The sequence below is a fragment of the Erinaceus europaeus genome, chromosome 2, assembly GCF_950295315.1.
Source record: "Erinaceus europaeus chromosome 2, mEriEur2.1, whole genome shotgun sequence".
NCBI classification, from domain to species: Eukaryota; Metazoa; Chordata; class Mammalia; order Eulipotyphla; family Erinaceidae; genus Erinaceus; species Erinaceus europaeus.
Window position 1 is genome coordinate 26,439,876 of NC_080163.1, and position 17,682 is coordinate 26,457,557.

Here is a 17,682-nt window from a genome sequence, read left to right on the forward strand (position 1 = left end):
TTCTCAATTTCCCTGTTTTTTCTCCTTGATACACCTACAATTGCAATTCCCTACTAGAAAAATGGTGGTGTATTTGCCTTTGACTCCCTATTTCTCAGTTCTAATCTGTCACAAACTATAGATTTCTCCCTTGCAGTGTATTGCAATTTTATTCCTTTATGTTCCTACTGCCATTTCCTCAATATAGGCTCTTCCTTTGTCATTTTGGCCTTAAACCTGTTCTACTTCTAAATGTTGCAAACCACTTCAGGAGCAATTCATTCTTCACTTGAAAAAAAAACATTGGGACCAGGTGGCGGCGTGCCTGATTAAGTGCACACATTACAGTATGCCAGGACGCAGGTTCAAGCCCCTGGTCCCCTCCTGCAGGGGGAAAGCTTCATGAATGGTGAAGCAGGGAGTCTCTCTGTTTCTCTCCCTCTCTATCTCCCCCTCCTCTCTGTCGCTAGCCAATAATAAATAGATTAATTAAATTAAATAAAATCTACAGTAAACACTACTTGCTTACAGTGTTGAGGTTAAAATAGGTTTCAAGGGACTCCAAAATAAAATTTCTATCCAGCTTGCTCAACATACAAACCATTTCTGCTTCCTGAATTGCAAAGAGTTTCTATCGTATTTCTTAGTATTTGATTACTCAGTCACATAATGCTCTGGCCCATCTCTCCAGTTACACTGCAGACTTTTTAAAGTGAAGTTTCAAGAAAATAATCTATTTTTTCTACTAACATTTCCCTCTCATCTCCTCCCTTTCTGTATAAGGATATAGCGGGTACTCACCAAATATTATAAATGCATAAATTTTAAACTGTCTTTTCAACCTCTATATGCCTATCAAATTCCATTGCTCCCATAGAAATGTCTCAGTAATCTTTAAGTCATCTAAAAGATATTTCCTAGCTTAAAGAAAATCATAAGCTACCTTTCACAATCAACAGAATCAAGAATTTCATTTAATACTACTATCTTGATGTTAATGCATTTTAAAAATATTTCAGTGAAAAAAACAGCACTGTGTTATATTAAAGAGAATGACTCATTAAGGGAGGGGAGAGCTCTTAGATATATTACCAGAACTTATAGACTATATCAATTTTTTTTTTTTCATTTAAGTCCTTTTCTTCTGTTTTCACCTTTTAATAATACTTAAGAAATAAGATTCTGCCCTCTTCTGGCTCCAAAAAAAAACTTACAAAGAACTCTGTGAAAGAGCTGAAGACTTCTGTTTTACTAGGTCTTTAAACAAATGGTCTAAATTCATTAAAGGTTTATGCATCTCCTTCTCAACAAAGTTAAAGTACTATTTACACATTTATTCCAGAAAAATTTAACAGCTTTATTTATTATTGTTATTATACAGTTCAACTGCTGAAACTTGTTCACTGAAACATTTTTTGACTTGCAGTAATGCTTTTTTATGACCCCACATTTGTATTAAAAATCCACACACAAATGAAACTGGAAAAAACTGACAGTACCTGATTTCTGTCCCCTATTTCCCACTTGCAATTAATACTTAGCTACCTTTGAATCCCATGGGGGGGGGGGTATCTAATGTTCAGAACTACCAGAATAACAGGGAGTTGTTTTTTTGTTTTTTTTTTAAGAATGAAATGTTTCCCATCTCACCAGAAACAAAAGTCAAATCCAAATGGATCAAGGGCCTGGGTGTTAGACCAGAAAGTATCAAATACTTAGAGGAAAACATTGATGGAACACTTTCCCACCTACACCACAAGGGCATCTTTGATAATACAAACCCAATTGCAAGGAAGACTAAAACAGAAACAAATCAATGGGACTACATCAAATTGAAAAGCTTCTGTACGGCCAAAGAAACTATCACACAAACAAAAACACCCCTCACAGAATGGGAGAAGATATTTACATGCCATACATCAAACAAGAGACTAATAACCAAAATATACAAAGAGCTCAGCAAACTTAGCAGCAAAAAAGCAAACAACCCCATCCAAAAATGGGCAGAGGATATCTATTCACTATGGAATAGATCCCAAAGGCTAACAAATACAAACACATGAAAAATTGCTCCAGGTCACTGATTGTCAGAGAAATGTAAATAAACACAACATTGAGATACCACCTCACCCCTGTGAGAATGGCATACATCAAAAAGGACAGCAGCAACAAATGCTGGAGAGGCTGTGGGGACAAAGGAACCCTTCTGGACTGCTGGTGGGAATGTAAATTGGTCCAATCTCTGTGGAGAGCAGTTAGAGAACTCTCACAAGGCTAGACATGACCTTCCATAAGACCTAGTAATTCCTCTCCTAGGGATATACCCAAAGGACTCCATAACACCCAATCAAAAAGTTATGTGTACACCTATGTTCATAGCAGCACAATTCGTAATAGCTAAAACCTGGAAGCAACCCAGGTGCCCAACAGATGAGTGGCTGAGAAAGCTGTGGTATATATACACAATGGAATGCTATGCAGCTATAAAGAACAATGAACCCACCTTCTCTGACCCATCTTGGATGGAGCTAGAAGGAATTATGTTAAGTGAGCTAAGTCAGAAAGGCAAAGATGAATATGGGATGATCCCACTCAAAAACAGAAGCAAAGAAAGAAGAACAGAAAGGGAAATTCAAAGTACGATTTGACTGAATTTGGAGTAGGGCACCAAAGTAAAAGTCTCTGGGTTGAGGTTGAGGGTGAATGTTTGGTTTCACTGGAGGGAAAGGGGGAGGAATGGGATGGGACACAGTCTTCTGGTGGTGGGAATGGTGTTTATGTACACTCCTATTAATTTGTAGTCATGTAAATCACTATTTAATTAACATGAGAGGGAAAAAACTGAATGTCTCAAACTTTTTAATGCACAGACTATAGGCTGAGTCTTTGATATGTTGACTCTTTTAAAAGCTTAGACCGGGGAGAACAGAAGCAACCGGTGGCAAAGCTATATACAAATAATGTCAAAGGATATAAATTATGGTGATGTTGTGTATGATACAGCAAATTCTAACAAAGGAATTTTTCAAAGTTAACCCAACTGCCAAATAATCTGATTATAGCAATAACTATCTATTGCCTTCTTAAACCCTAAAACAGCAGGAACCTCCCACTTCCTCTATAGAGCCTGTATTTCCCCCAGTTTTGGAACCTCTAGGATGGGGCTCACTTTCCTGCATGTCTCTCTCAATTCATACCAAATGACATTGCATCTGCTACTCCCAACTTAATCAACACAAGTACCACCTCAGCATGTGTGGAATGTCAACCCTTCAGCCTCATTACTCTGGTGAGACTTTTCTTTTCATAGGATTCTCTAATTCCATTTCAGGTGGTTCACTTCCTAACAAAGTCCCAAAACCTAGATACAGACCAGGTCCCATGAGATAAGAACATATGCCCTATGTACCCATAAATTAGGGCAAAATATATACCTGAAAGCAAAACTACACAATAGTCTGCAGTGAGTCAGTATCAAGTTCATAATGAAATAGTGTCTACTTAGACTTAGATACCCTCCTCACCTACTTCCTATTACACTTCCCTCACTCACTCCAAAGATAACCTTATCAAAGTAAGGACCACAAAAGCTGAATATGGGCAAGAGACTGGCATACTTTAACAATGATTCTTTAGTCACTATCAGGCCACGTCATCAGCTGGGGCCCTAGTCGGGGAGTCTTGAGATTCCCAAACAGACATGATGGGCCTAGACCTCGAATAAATCTCTCTCTCCATTGTTACCAGTCATCTCTATCAGGAACAACAAAATAGAGCCCTTTGTGGGGCCCCCCATAGGATCTTGCCATCAACGTAGATCAACAATGGTAGAGAATGTTCCATACTCCTAAGGGAGGCTGGACAACATATTTTATGTTCCACCTGAGGAAGATGGGTCCTGAAACTGGAACAGCTTGAAACATTCCTACTGATGAGCACAGAATGTGAGCTCAGATCTACAGGGATGCAGAGGTCACATAGGTTCCTAACCTGAATATGGGCCCCAGATCACATCAAATCGATAGGGTTTACAGTAAATAATATTTATACACCTGAGGAAGATGAGTCCTGATATTGGGGCAGCTTGGAATATTCCTACTCATGACCAGAGAATGTGAGCTCAGACCTACAAGGATGCAGAGGTCACATAGGCTCCTAAGCTGAAGATGGGCCCCAGATCACATCAAATCGATGGGGTTTATAGTGAATGATATTTATACCCCTTTCCCATATTTGGGAACTACTCTCTTCCCTGATCCAGCTTTCTGGTCCTTTTTCTAGCCATGACATCATCTCCCCAGACAATAACTTGGATCTGCCTACATATCAGGTTTCAGGCTCAGGGAAAACAACAACAAAAACTAGTATAGTCAGGGGCCCTTTAGAATATAACTAAAATATACAAAACCAAACAAACCCTCTTTTCAGCCACCAGGTTCCAGATGCTAATAGGATGCGACCAGACTTCCCTGGACAGACAACCCCACCAATGTGCCTTGGAGCTCCACTTCCCCAGAGCCCTTCCCCACTAGGGAAAGAGAGAGACAGGCTGGGAGTATGGATCGACCTGTCAACGCCCATGTTCAGCGGGGAAGCAATTACAGAAGCCAGACTTTCAACCTTCTGCAACCCACAATGATCTTGGGTCCATACACCCAGAGGGTTAAATAGTAGGAAAGCTATCAGGGAAGGGGTTGGTATACGGAGGTCTGGTGGTGGGAATTGTGTGAAGCTGTACCCCTCTTATCCTATGGTTTTTGTCAATGTTTCCTTTTTATAAATAAAAATTTAAAAAACTAAAGCATTTAATAAAAGATCTGATTGAAATAAAAAAAGAATATAACTAAAATAGGCCTATTAGCTATCTACAGAATGGAGGACTGCTCCCCCAACTTTTCATATGCATTATTCTAACCTTTAGGTTCATGATTGGTCAACAATTTGTTTGGCTCTATATGTTAACTCTCTTCTCAGCCGCCAGGTTCCAGATGCTACCATGATGCCAACCAGACTTCCCTGGACAGACAACCCCACCAATGCGTCCTGGATTCCCGAGAGCCCCACCCCATTGGGGAAAGAGAGAGACAGGCTGGGAGGATGGATCAACCTGTCAACACCCATGTTCAATGGGGAAGTGATTACAGAAGCCAGGCCTTCCACCTTCTGTATCCCATAATGACCCTTGGTCCATATTCCCAGAGGGATAAAGAATAGGGAAGTTATTAGGGGGAGGGGATGGGATTCAGAATTCTGGTGGTGGAAAGTTTCCCTGTCTTGTTGGAGAGCAGGGACTTGAACCCATCTCCTTACAACACATAGTAATGTGTGTGGCTCAACCAGATGTGCTACTGCCCAGCCCGATAACCCTATTGTGATATGCACGTAAAACTTTTCTTAGTAAATTTTTGTTCAGACATTAAGAACATTACTTATTACTTGCTAATGTGTTTAAATCATTAATTGGGTTCTGACTAATAAGTGACACTAATCTACAAGTTCTCAGATGTCATGCAGCTAAAGTTTATTTGGAAAGGTATTAAAACATACTGAGCCAGGGAAATAGCATAGTGGTTCTGCAAACAACTTTCAAGCCTGAGGCTCTGATGTCCCAGCTTCAAACCCCCCAGCACCACCACAAATCAAAAGCAAGCACTGCTCTGGTGGTAACAAAAAAGAAAATCTTTTGATGGGTACAGTGGGAAACAATAGCCCTATAATCTTCTAATAATCTTAAAAGCCATTATTAAATCAGTACTAAAATATTTTGTAAAGATTCATTTTGAGGGAAAGAAAGGGTACTGGGATTGAATTTGTGGCCTTTGGGCCTGAGTCAGACAAGTAGGTGCCCTCACATGGAAGTATCTCTCCAGGTCCCTATCTTACTTCTATAAGGACTTCTGTGCAGCCAATTTAGACATTTACCTTATTAACACTGCCCAGAAGAAAACCCTCGTAGCCTACCAGATATCATAAAATGTGTTCAGAATCCCATGGCCTTAGTCATAGGAATAATTTACAGTAATTTTAATAGCATCACAAGAGAGTATTAAAAGAGTAAGAAATGAATAAAAAAAAAGAGAGTATTAAAAGAAAGCTCTAAGTAAGGTTTATCATGTGTAAATTACTAGGCAGATAAAACCACAAGAAAAATATGACACATATGAGGGGTGGGGGACGGGGGGGAAGCAAGCAGTGAACTTTTAGAAATGAAATGTGTTCAGAGTGGATATCATATGGCCATATGTAAATGATCAACAGGCCGTGACACACCTGTTGAGTGCAAACACTACATTGTGTAAGGACCTGAGTTCAAGCCCCTGTTCTCTACTTGCAAGGGACACTTCAGGAGCAGTGAAGCAGGTCTGCAGGTGTCTTTCTTTCTTCCTCTCTACCTTCTCCTCCCATTTCAGTTTCTTTTTGTCCTATCTAATAAAAAAGGAAAGAGAAAGAAAGAAAGAAAGAAAGAAAGAAAGAAAGAAAGAAAGAAAGGAAGGAAGAAAGAAGGAAGGAAGGAAGGAAAAAAGAAAAGAAAGAAAGAAAGGAAAGAAGGAAGGAAGGAAGGAAGGAAGGAAGGAAGGAAGGAAGGAAGGAAGGAAGAAATGAAAAGAAAAATGGCTGTGGGGAGCAGTGGATTTGTAGTCCCAGCATTGAACCCCAGCAATAACCCTGATGGCAACTGAAAAACACAGAAGATAATAAGAAAAAAGTGTCAGAACCACTCATCAATAAGAATAGAGATAGGTGACCTAAGCAATAAAGATTTCAAAGTATCTCATTTTGGAAAGGGTGCTTTCAAGCCCAAGAGGGACAAGATGGGCCTAAGGACTCAGATTTCTCAGTTCATTGCTCTACCCCTGAGCTATGGCCCTGCTAGTGACTGGTATTTCCTTCCTTCCTTCCTTCCTCCCTTCCTTTCTTCTTTCTTTCTCCTCCTCCCTCTCCTTTTTTTAAAATAATTTTTAAAAAATATTTATTTATTTATTCCCTTTTGTTGCCCTTTTTGTTTTATTGTTGTTGTTATTGATGTCGCTGTTGTTGTTGGATAGGACAGAGAGAAATGGAGAGGAGGGGAAGACAGAGAGAAGAGACAAAGACAGACACCTGCAGACCTGCTTCATCACCTGTGAAGCGACTCCCCTGCAGGTGAGGAGCCGGGGACTCAAACCAGGATCCTTATGCCGGTCCTTGAGCTTTGTGCAACGTGCGCTTAACCGGATTGTGGTATAAGAGGGGCACAATTTCATATCCCTTAGCATTCTGCTGATAGATAAAGAGATGCCATGACAATGCTTTCAACAAGAATGAGAGAACTCTGGATATGTTCCAGTCAGGCATAGCTGGTTTCAGCTCTCAGACCCCACTTACTAGAATGCCCGGATTTAACTAGCCTTTAGTTCCACTGTGGCAGACTATTAAAATAATTCCTGTGTGATTTGCTGATCCTAGCTCTTACCAATAAGTAATCGCACTGGCCCTACTTTTAACTGTTTCTTCTCTTGATTTACCAATAGACCTACCTCTAGCGAGCAGAGGAAGCTGTGGGATGATATTGAAAAACAGGTGCTGCAGGAGTCAGGTGGTAGCACAGTGGGTTAAGCGCAGGTGGCACAAAGCGCAAGGACTGGCTTAAGGATCCAGGTTCGAGCCCCCAGCTCCCCACCTTCAGGGGAGTCGCTTCACAAGCAGTGAAGCAAGTCTGCAGGTGTCTATCTTTCTCTCCCCCTGTCTTGTCTTCCCCTCCTCGCTCCATATCTCTCTGTCCTATCCAACAACAATGGCATCAATAATAACTACAACAATAAAACACATGCAACAAAAGGGAATAAATATTTTTTAAAAATAAAAAAAAAAAAAAGCCAACTCATGGCTGACTACAAAAGATACAAGTATCTATTATTTATGTTCATAAAACATACTGTTTGTCAACTTTGCAAATTTTACCACTGGGACTCCAAAACATAAGTTGATAGATACAGTACCTTTTCCAAGTTGAGAAGACTTATTTCAGACTGTAGACGGATTTCTGGTTTGTTGCTCTGCTGATCTTTGAACTGTTGGAATTCCTTTTCTAAAATCTTATACTTATTTTCAGCATCCTTGAGCTATATCAAAAAGTGTTACATAAACATTTTTAAAGAGGAATAGGCATAAGGAGTATTACAGAATTCTAATCACAGTACCATTCTTGAGAAATACAGAGGAACATTAACATCTCTTGTAATCTTAAACATGTAATCAATCTACTGATTAGCAATATACTGAAACCTTAAGACTAATTCCTTATAAAACCAGTAACATAGGAATATTTTTGTGATATGGACAGAATATTCACCAAAGAAGAGATCTAAAGGGCCAATAGATATCTGAAAAAATGTTCAAAGTCGCTGATTATCAGAAACATTCAAACAAAGAAAACAACCACTTTACTCCTGTAAGAATGTCACATATTAGAAAGGACAGTAACAACAAATGCTGGAGATATTGCAGCGGTAAGAAACCTTCCTGCATTTGCAGCTGGTGGGAATGTAAATTAGTCCAGCCCTAGTAGAGAGCAGTCTGGAGAATTCTTATAAGGCTAGAAATGGACCTACCCTATGCCCAACAATTCCTCTCCTAGAGATATATCCTAAGGAGACAAACATACCTATCCAAACAGATCTGTGTATACGTATGTTCACAGCTGCACAATTTTTATTAGTCTAAACTTAGAAGCAACCTAGGTGTCCAACAATAGATAACTGTCTAAGAAAGTTGTGGTATATATATATATACACACACACACACACACACACACACACACACACACACTACTACTCAGCTATTAAGAAATGATGAAATCACCTTCTTCACCTCATCTTCTGAGCTTGAAAGCATCATGCTAAGTGAGATAAATCCAGAAAGAGAAAGATGAACACGGGATGATCTCATTCATGGGCATAAATTAAGAAATAAGAATAGAAAGGGGAAACACAAAATAAAACTTGAACTGGTTTGGTGCAAAGGACTCTGGAGAAAGAGGATGGGGGGGGGGGGCTTTGAGGTGCTGGCACACGATGCTGGAAAATGACCTATGCTGGGGATGACAGTGTTTTGCAGACACCTATCATAGTGAGATGGGAAACTGTACCCATGTGCCAACAACTGTACTACAAGGCATTGACCTCTCAAAAGAAAAAAAAAAAAAATATATATATATATATATGATTCCAATTCAAAAAATATATTTTGTTAGATGGTAAATGAAAACATAAGCTTATAAAAATACAGATACTGGGCCAGGGGTAGTGCACCCATTTGAGCATACATATAAAACAGTGTGCAAAGACACTGTCCAACCTCTAACACCGTAAACAATAATCCAGGTATCTCTCTGACAGGAACAAACAATTCTCTCATTTAAATTTAGCTGGCTTTGGTCTAGTGATGCATTAAGAATATCCATGTTGAACAAAAAGATATTTGTTCAGAAAAAAAAAATGCTGAGGTAAATTGTAGCGTAACATCATACAAGTAGTTAGAAGGGAAGGAAAATTAATTCAATGTAGTCCTTAGCTTTAATATACTAAAAGAGCATGCCAACCTAAGTGCATCTGAGCCCCAGTGCAATGAATATGACTAGCCATCTAAATCTCTGTGAATTCTTATAACCCCTTGGTGAACTATTTTTATAAAACAGATAAACTCTTAGGCAAAAGAACAAATGGCTATTTTATCCAACCTGTTGCTGAAGTCGGAGTTTATCTTCTTCTAGCTGCTTGATTTTTAATCTTTCCAGTTCTACTTGGTGAACACAATCTTCTTTGGCTCTACGGATAGAATCCTGAAGTTCTTGCAGGTTTCGTTCACGTTCTGATTTCAGTTCTTTTCGTTCTCTTTGAAGCTTTAAAACAAGTCAGATGTTCAGAATCTTGACAAATCTCCACAGAAAATTAACTATTTTCCCCTTCCCTCTCAGTTTATATCTCTAGTTAAAATAAGTAAATAAAAGTAACCCTATTTTCTCATTAAGCACCTATAATATACCAAATGATATCTAAGCCTATTAGTAATAGGAGAATGTGCTGAGAACAGTTTAAAGAACTATTTTTAAATAAGCTCTATAGAATTTTTTTAATTAATTAATTAATTAATTTTATTTTTGCTTCCAGGGTTATCACTAGGGCTCAGTGCCTGTACTGCAAATTCACTCTTTTTGGTGGCCATTTTTAATTTCTTTCTTTCTTTCTACTTTGATAGGACAGAGAAATTGAGAGGAGAGGGGAGGTAAAGAGGGAGAGAAAAAGGTAGACACTTGCAGGCCTGCTTTACTGTTCATCAAGTGTTTCCACTGCAAGTGGGGAGTAGGGACTTAAACCCTGATCCTTGAGCATGGTACTAAGTGCACTTAACAGAATGAACCACTGCCCAGCCCCCCTAGATTTTTTTTTAATTTAGGGTAAATTTTAATAAGGCCTACAAAAAAATATAAGTTGGACATTGTACCAACATAAGTTTTTATCCATCCTGCAATGGGCAAGGAAGAGGGGGTATTCTCTACTTTCTGAAAAACAAATCAAAGGTTAGGCCCTCAGCTTCTACTATGTTTTCCCTCTTGCCTAGGTTGTGCATCTATCTGCCACAGAGTGGGAAAGTAAACCGAAAGTCTCCACGGCTGCCATCAGCCAAGCAGACCATTTCAGTTAACCATTTTGAATAAATACTTTCATTTCATAAACAACATGCCTCATTGTTTAATATACCTTCTTTCATAATGTGTGAAAGACAACTTTATGATATCCAACTTATGTTTGAGTTTAACGGAACAAGAAATGAATGGCACGAATGTAACATGCGGACTGAAATAAAGATAGATGAATACCTCCAGCTCTGCACTAGCAAGCTGCTGCTCGCGCTTCTCTAAGTCCACTAGGGTTTTCTGAAGTTTCCCTTCTAGGATAGTGTATTCAGCCACCTGAAGGATAATTAAAAAGCAAAGTCACTGTACCTTTTTTTTTTTCTTCAAATTCTAAACTCATAATAGTTCAAAACAGTATACAGATTTATTTTTACTAAAATAAACAGTTTGAGAACAGGAAAACTATGAACACAGAACTTTGGTGGTGGGAACTGTACCCCTGTTATCTTACAACCTTGTCAATCATTATTCAATCATTAGTAAAAGAAAAAAAAAAAAAAAAAGATGCACCAGGAGCAGTGGAATCATCTAGGTATGAAGGCCCAATGATAAACCTGGTGCCAAAAAAAAAAAAAACCAAAAAACTCTCATTATTATAACCTTATATTCTCTAATGTGCTGGCTTTAACCTAGTAGAGATTTGAGGCTGAGGACTTCCAAAAGTTAGTATCTATGTGATCATGCTAGTTAGAAGACCAAAGAATGAACATATACATGCATTGCCATAAACAAGTACCACCTAATAATTAGCCTAACAATCTAAAATTTCATTTGCTATTTGAGGATTCTTGGCACACTATTACAGTGATCACTAACATCAGCTTGCCAAATGCTGTAAAAGTAAAAGTAAAAGCTTTATAGAAAGAGAAGGTGAATGTGAGAAAGTAGTATTCAAACCATATGTTCTTCCTCTGGCAACCCAGACATCTATGTTACCAGAGTCGTTTCATATTTCTTACTACATGATCCCCTTGGGTTATCTCATCTACCTCCCAGCAAGAGCACCCAGATTTACACTGCACAATTCAACTTCACTCCAGAACTTCCAACCAATAGTCCCAACTCCCTCCTGAACGGCCAATACTTCCTATATATTTCAAACTCATAAAGCTGGGCCATTGGAGAACAAGTGGTTGAACAACACCCAGAGCTGAGACAGTCTGAGGACAGTGTGCATTTCACAGCAGCCAGAATGCAGAGATGGTGTGTGCTTGGCATCAAGCAGCCAGGAGAGTAATGCTAAATAGTTCACACTAATGTATTAAACCCACTGAATCAAAAAAGCTTATATAAAAGTCAAACTCAAAAAAAAAAGTCAAACTCAGGGAGTTGGGTGGTAGCGTGGAGGGAACAAAATCCAACAACAGCCATACAATAAAGTAGAAAAGATACATAACTGGAAAGAAAAAATTATCAGAATAGACCTGAAAATGTCTGATACAGATGCTGAAGTTTCCAGTAAGTATAAATGTTAAGTATGACATGAAACAAAAAGACACAAGTGAATCTTCTCAAGATAAAAAAATATATACTCTGGAAGTTGAAAAACCACACTAAATAACAACGACAGTAAATGGACCCCATAAAAAGATCAGTAAACTTTAAATCACAGCAACATTCAAATTGCACATAACACTTCATAGTAAAATGTTTCTTTCCTGCCACTGGTCCATCCAAGATACATAACCACCATGATTCACTATAATGTCTGGAGATTTTCTTGAATGCATATACAAGATAGCATTACTACCAGTATCTTTCCTTTCCTCCAATTTTTTTTCTTTTTTTTTCTTTTTTGCATCCAGGGTTATTGCTGGAGCTCAGTGCTGCACTATGAATCCACTGCTCCTGGAAGCAATTTTTCCTATTTTGTTGCCCTCGTTATGCTTGTTGTAGTAGTTACTGCTGTCATAGCTGTTGTTGGATAGGACAGAGAGAAATGGAGAGAGGAGGGGGAAGACAGAGAGGAGAGAAAGACAGACACCTACAGACCTCCTTCACCCCTTGTGAAGCAACCTCCTGCAGGTGGGGACCCGGGGGCTCGAACCCGGATCCTTATGCCGGCCCTTGCGCTTTGCCCCATGTGCGCTTAACCCGCTGCACTACCACCTGACTCCCCCTCCCCCCTCCTTCAATTTCTATGTTAGTTATTACCTTTTTCTTTACTAGTGATTCTCTCTCTCGGTCCCGTTTCTTCCATTCCTCTGCAAGAGCTTGCATATGAGCAAGTTCCTTCTGCTTTAGCTAGAAAAGAAAGAAAAACACCTTAAGTAAGTGAGTCAGTTGTTCTCAGTTAAATAATTAACCATCAACACTACTTCATTCAGGGATCTCTTCTGTTCTTTAAAATTTCTGATTTTCTTGTTTTACCAAAGAATCAAGCAGAATGCTCAATGGGATCCTAAATGCCTTTGGATAAGGAGGCACATTTATTTTTAGGCTTTTTTTTTTTTTTAAATTCTCAATTTGTCTTTAAGAATAAGGCATTCAAAGCTTAATAAGGACAAGAGACTGGCATACTTTAATGATGAGTCTTTAGTCACTATCAGGCCACCCCATCAGCTGGGGCCTTCATCAGGGAGTCCTGAGATTCCCAAACAGACTTGATGGGCCTAGATATCGAATAAATCCCTCTCTCCATTGTTACCAGTTATCTCTATCAGGAACAACAAAATAGACCCCTTTGTGGGCCCCCATAGGACTGTGCCCTCAACTTGGATCAACAGTGGTAGAGAATGTTCCATTCTCCGGAGGGAGGCTGGGCAACATACTCTATGCTACACCTAAGGAAGAGGGTTCCTGAAATTGGGGCAGCTAGGAACATTCCTACTCATGACCACAGAATGTGAGCTCAGATCTACAGGGATAGAGGTCACATAAGCTGAATATGGGCCTTAGATCACATCAAGTCTATGGGGTTTATAGTCAACAATATTTATACCCCTTTCCCATATTAGGGAGCTACTCTCTTCCTTGATCCAGGTTTCTGGTCCTTTTCCCAACCATGACATCATCTTCCCAGACAATAACTTGGATCCATCTGCATATCAGATTTCTGGCTCAGGGAAAAAAAAAAAAAAAACTACTATAGCCACAGGCCCTTTGGAATATAACTAAAATATGCCTACTAGCTATCTACAAAACGGAGATCTCCCAACTCTTCATCTGCACTACTCCAGCCCTTAGGTCCATGATTAGTCAACAATTTGTTCGGCTTTATATGTTAACTCTCTTTTCAGCCACCAGGTTCCAGATGCTACCATGATGCCAACCAGACTTCCCTGGACAGACAACCCCACCCATGTGTTCTGGAGCCCCATTCCCCAGAACCCTTCCCCACTAGGGAAAGAGAGAGACAGGCTAGGAGTATGGATCAACCTGTCAACTCCCATGTTCAGTGGGGAAGCAAATATAGAAGCCAGACCTTCCACCTTCTGCATCCCACAATGATCTTGGGTCCATAGTCCCAGAGGGATAAAGAATAGGATGGCAATCAGGGGAGGGGAGGGATATAGAGTTCTGGTGGTGGGAATTGTGTGGAGTTGCACCCCTCTTAGCCTATGGTTTTGTCAATGTTTCCTCTTTTATAAATAAAATAAAATAAAACAATGTTAAAAAAATAATAAGGTATCCTTGACACTGAAAGGGACTAGAAAGAATACCTAGGCAACATCAAGAGAAAAGTCTATGGAGCATGAAAATATACTAGGTAAACAAAAATAGGCCTTTAAGTAACCTGATTTTCAAAAATGTCTTCCTGCATCTCTTTCCACATTTCGAGCTCCAGTGCTGCTTTGTACTCTAAGGTTTCACGTGGCTCTGTCTGGACTTCTGAAGGACAAGGTGCTGGAGGAAGAGAGGCTGATTTCGGTTGTATAGTGGATAAACCCTTAGAATGAAAAAAAAAATGAACTAAATGAACTCATACATATACACAATCAATTTTAAAGAATGACTTGATTTAAGAACTGATGAAGGGAGAGTTGGGCAGTAGTGCAGTGGTTTAAGCTCACATGGCACAAAGCACAAGGACCAGCATAAGGCTCCCAGTTCGAGCCCCCGGATTACCACCTGCAGGGGAGTCGCTTAACAGGCAGTGAAGCAAGTCTAAAAGTGTCTATCTTTCTCTCCCCCTGTCTTTCCCTCCTCTCTCCATTTCTCTCTGTTCTAACAATGACAACATCAATAACAACAACAAAATAACTACAATAATTAAAAAAAAAAAGGGCTTCCCCAGCTATGGTGCACCCAACTAAAAACACACGCTACCTACCATGTGTAAGGACCCAGGGTCAAGCCCCCCTATTCCCAGCTGCGGGGGGGGGGGTGCATATAAGGGGAGGGAGGAGGAGAAGCAGCATGAGCAGTGAAGCAGTGCTGCAGGTGTCTCTTCCTCTCTCCCTCTCTATCTCCCCCTCCTCCTTCAATTTCTCTATGTCCTATCCTATAAAAAGATCAAAGGAAAACATGGCCACCAGGAAAGGTGGATTCATCATGCAGGTACTCAGTCTTTATAACAACGCTGGTGGCAATAATAAACAAAGTAAAAATAGACGAGATGTACCTGAGATGACTCGGAGACAAAGATCTCACGCATCTTTACGAGTCCATAATCTTCTAGAGTCACTGTGTAAGAAAGTTCCAGTATCTTGTTAGTTGACCTACAAATGAAAATAAGAAAGACCTTAAGTTCACAGAAACCCTTCTATACTGTTTGCTCTCATATCTTGCCAACAATTTTGCAGTGAGTAGGCAGCATTTCTCACACCTGATGCTTCTTACTGCGGGCACTGCAGCAGCCCCTCTAGGATGTAAGAGCTTCCATGTACACTGTCCTCTTATCGAAAACCCCCTCCTGTGCCTGCATCTACTACAAAATGACCCTCAATAGTTATAATTGTTTGGAAAATTATGAAGTGTAAGAGAGAGATCTAGCTCTTACAGTTGTCTCTGTGTCAAATATATCCCATGAAATATCAGGTAAGCAAAACCCTACTGTATGAAGCCCCACCACTAGGAGGCTCAATTAACCAACTACCCCCACCCCCTGCCCTCCTTTTTGAAAACCAGTCTCATGAAATATAGAAAAAACAGGATAGAATGAAGGTACTATTACCTTATCATAAAAGTTTTCATTTAGGAAAGTCTACGATTTCTGTCTGCAGAGCAATAAGCTCATAGCACACAATTAGCATTAAAGCAAGTTCAATTACTAATGATTTGATTATTTTCATTATATTCTACTTATTAATGACAGAAAAGAATACTAATTTTTTTAATTTTTTATTATTTGTTTACCCTTTTGTTGCCCTTGTTTTATTGCTGTTGTTCATGTCGTCGTTGTTGGATAGGACAGAGAGGGGGAGAGAAAGACAGCTGCAGACCTGCTTCACTGCCTGTGAAGTGACCACCTCGCCTGCAGGTGGGGAGCCGGGGGCTTGAACCATATCCTTACACTGGTCCTTGCACTTCGCACCACGTGTGCTTAACCTGTTGTGCTACCGCCTGGCCCCAGAATACTACATTTTAAGGAAGATGTTCAGTAACAAGAGACGAAACAGTCTGCTAGAGCCTCCAGAGATGGCAGGTTCAATCTCCAGCACCACCAGATGCCAGAGCTGAGCTGTGCTTCTCCTTCTCTTCCTCTCCCTCCTTTCTCATCCCTCTCTAGCTCTCCTAATATTTTAAGGCATGGTATATAATGTTAAACTGAACGTACACTTCTATTACATGATATTTCACTCAACATATCTAGACCATGGGACCTCACGTCTTTCACCACAGGAATACATTTCTGGACCAAGAAGTCATTAAAAAGCCTGACATTTGTAACAGTTCCATACTTTAGATGTGAAGCAAAAGCTAGTATTTTTCAAGCAGAAAGGTATTTACAGTCTTTCTCACTACAGGATAGTGTAAAATACATTGTAAGTTTGACTTTGGATTACTCAGTAAGAAAGCAGATTCTGAATTTAAAATGATCAAGTTAAAGGAAATATTTATTCAAAGTATACACAGTTGCATATTTTCTTCACTTTATGAGGTAAAAAACAGGTAGAGAGTAAACTGGGAAATAGTCCCACCGTCTAAGAAGGTAGGTCACAAAAAGGTGACTTAGAATCTTTACATGAGTAAGAGCAAAGCAAAGGCCAATCTGACCAGTGTGTTAATTACCCTTGTGCTGCTATAACAGGAACACTTTCACTGTACGTCTGACGCCAACACTGTTCACCATTAGAACCCAAAAAACGAGTTTTTTCTGAAGACAAGATATTGGAAAGCTGGATTCTGGCAATCCCCAGAAGCAAATCTTTACTCATTTTATCCTTGTGCCATAATTCAACCAGCAACGGTATTCTAAAGAAGAAAACAAAACATGTGCTTAAAACTTATCTATTAGGAACTAAACCTTTGAGTCTCTGTAATGTAGCCAAAAATTATTTTGTTACCTAGCATGCAGGGGCTCAATTTCACAGGTAACAATTAAATACTATTATATTTTATACACCTTTCTGTTTGCAATAAAAACCAAAAACTTTCAGACACTATTATTACTTAAGACAGTTGATTATCCTATAGTCTATCTTTTAAAAGTAATAAATAAATTAATAAATAAATCTCTTGGGTAGTGAGCTGCTTTGCCATGTGTGAGACCCAGTTCAAGCCTGACCCCCACTGCACTGAGGAGGTGTGCTTTCGTGCTGTGATGTCTTTCCCTCTCAATCTGGTTCTTCTTTATCTAAAAAAGTCAGTCTGGAGCAGCGAGAGCCTAGAGAAGACTAAAACAGAAATACACAAATCTTAACTGTGATACTCAGCAAAAAAAAAAAAAAAAAAAAAAAATCATAAATTTCATTTTACTTCACAAATCCATTTCCAGTAAGCTAGATTACCCCTTTAATTTATATAAAAGAAAAAGAGAAAAGAAAAATATACCAGTTATTTTATCACTCAGTAATTAAAAATCTAAATATTTAGGGGGCCAAGGGATGGCTCACACAATAAAGTATATACTTTATCATGTGCTA

General features: G+C 39.4%; 1 protein-coding gene across 1 annotated transcript in view; it reads right to left on the minus strand.

The window, feature by feature from the left end:
- The window catches only part of CEP120 (centrosomal protein 120), a 58,562-nt gene that overhangs the window by 17,615 nt on the left and 23,265 nt on the right, over window positions 1-17,682 (minus strand). The window contains exons 9-15 of the mRNA XM_060177486.1: window positions 16,829-17,011; window positions 15,219-15,315; window positions 14,391-14,543; window positions 12,809-12,898; window positions 10,838-10,930; window positions 9,698-9,859; window positions 7,959-8,081 (exon numbers count right to left, since the gene is read on the minus strand). Coding sequence (XP_060033469.1) covers window positions 7,959-8,081; window positions 9,698-9,859; window positions 10,838-10,930; window positions 12,809-12,898; window positions 14,391-14,543; window positions 15,219-15,315; window positions 16,829-17,011 — 901 coding nt within the window. The remainder of the gene's footprint in view (window positions 1-7,958; window positions 8,082-9,697; window positions 9,860-10,837; window positions 10,931-12,808; window positions 12,899-14,390; window positions 14,544-15,218; window positions 15,316-16,828; window positions 17,012-17,682) is intronic.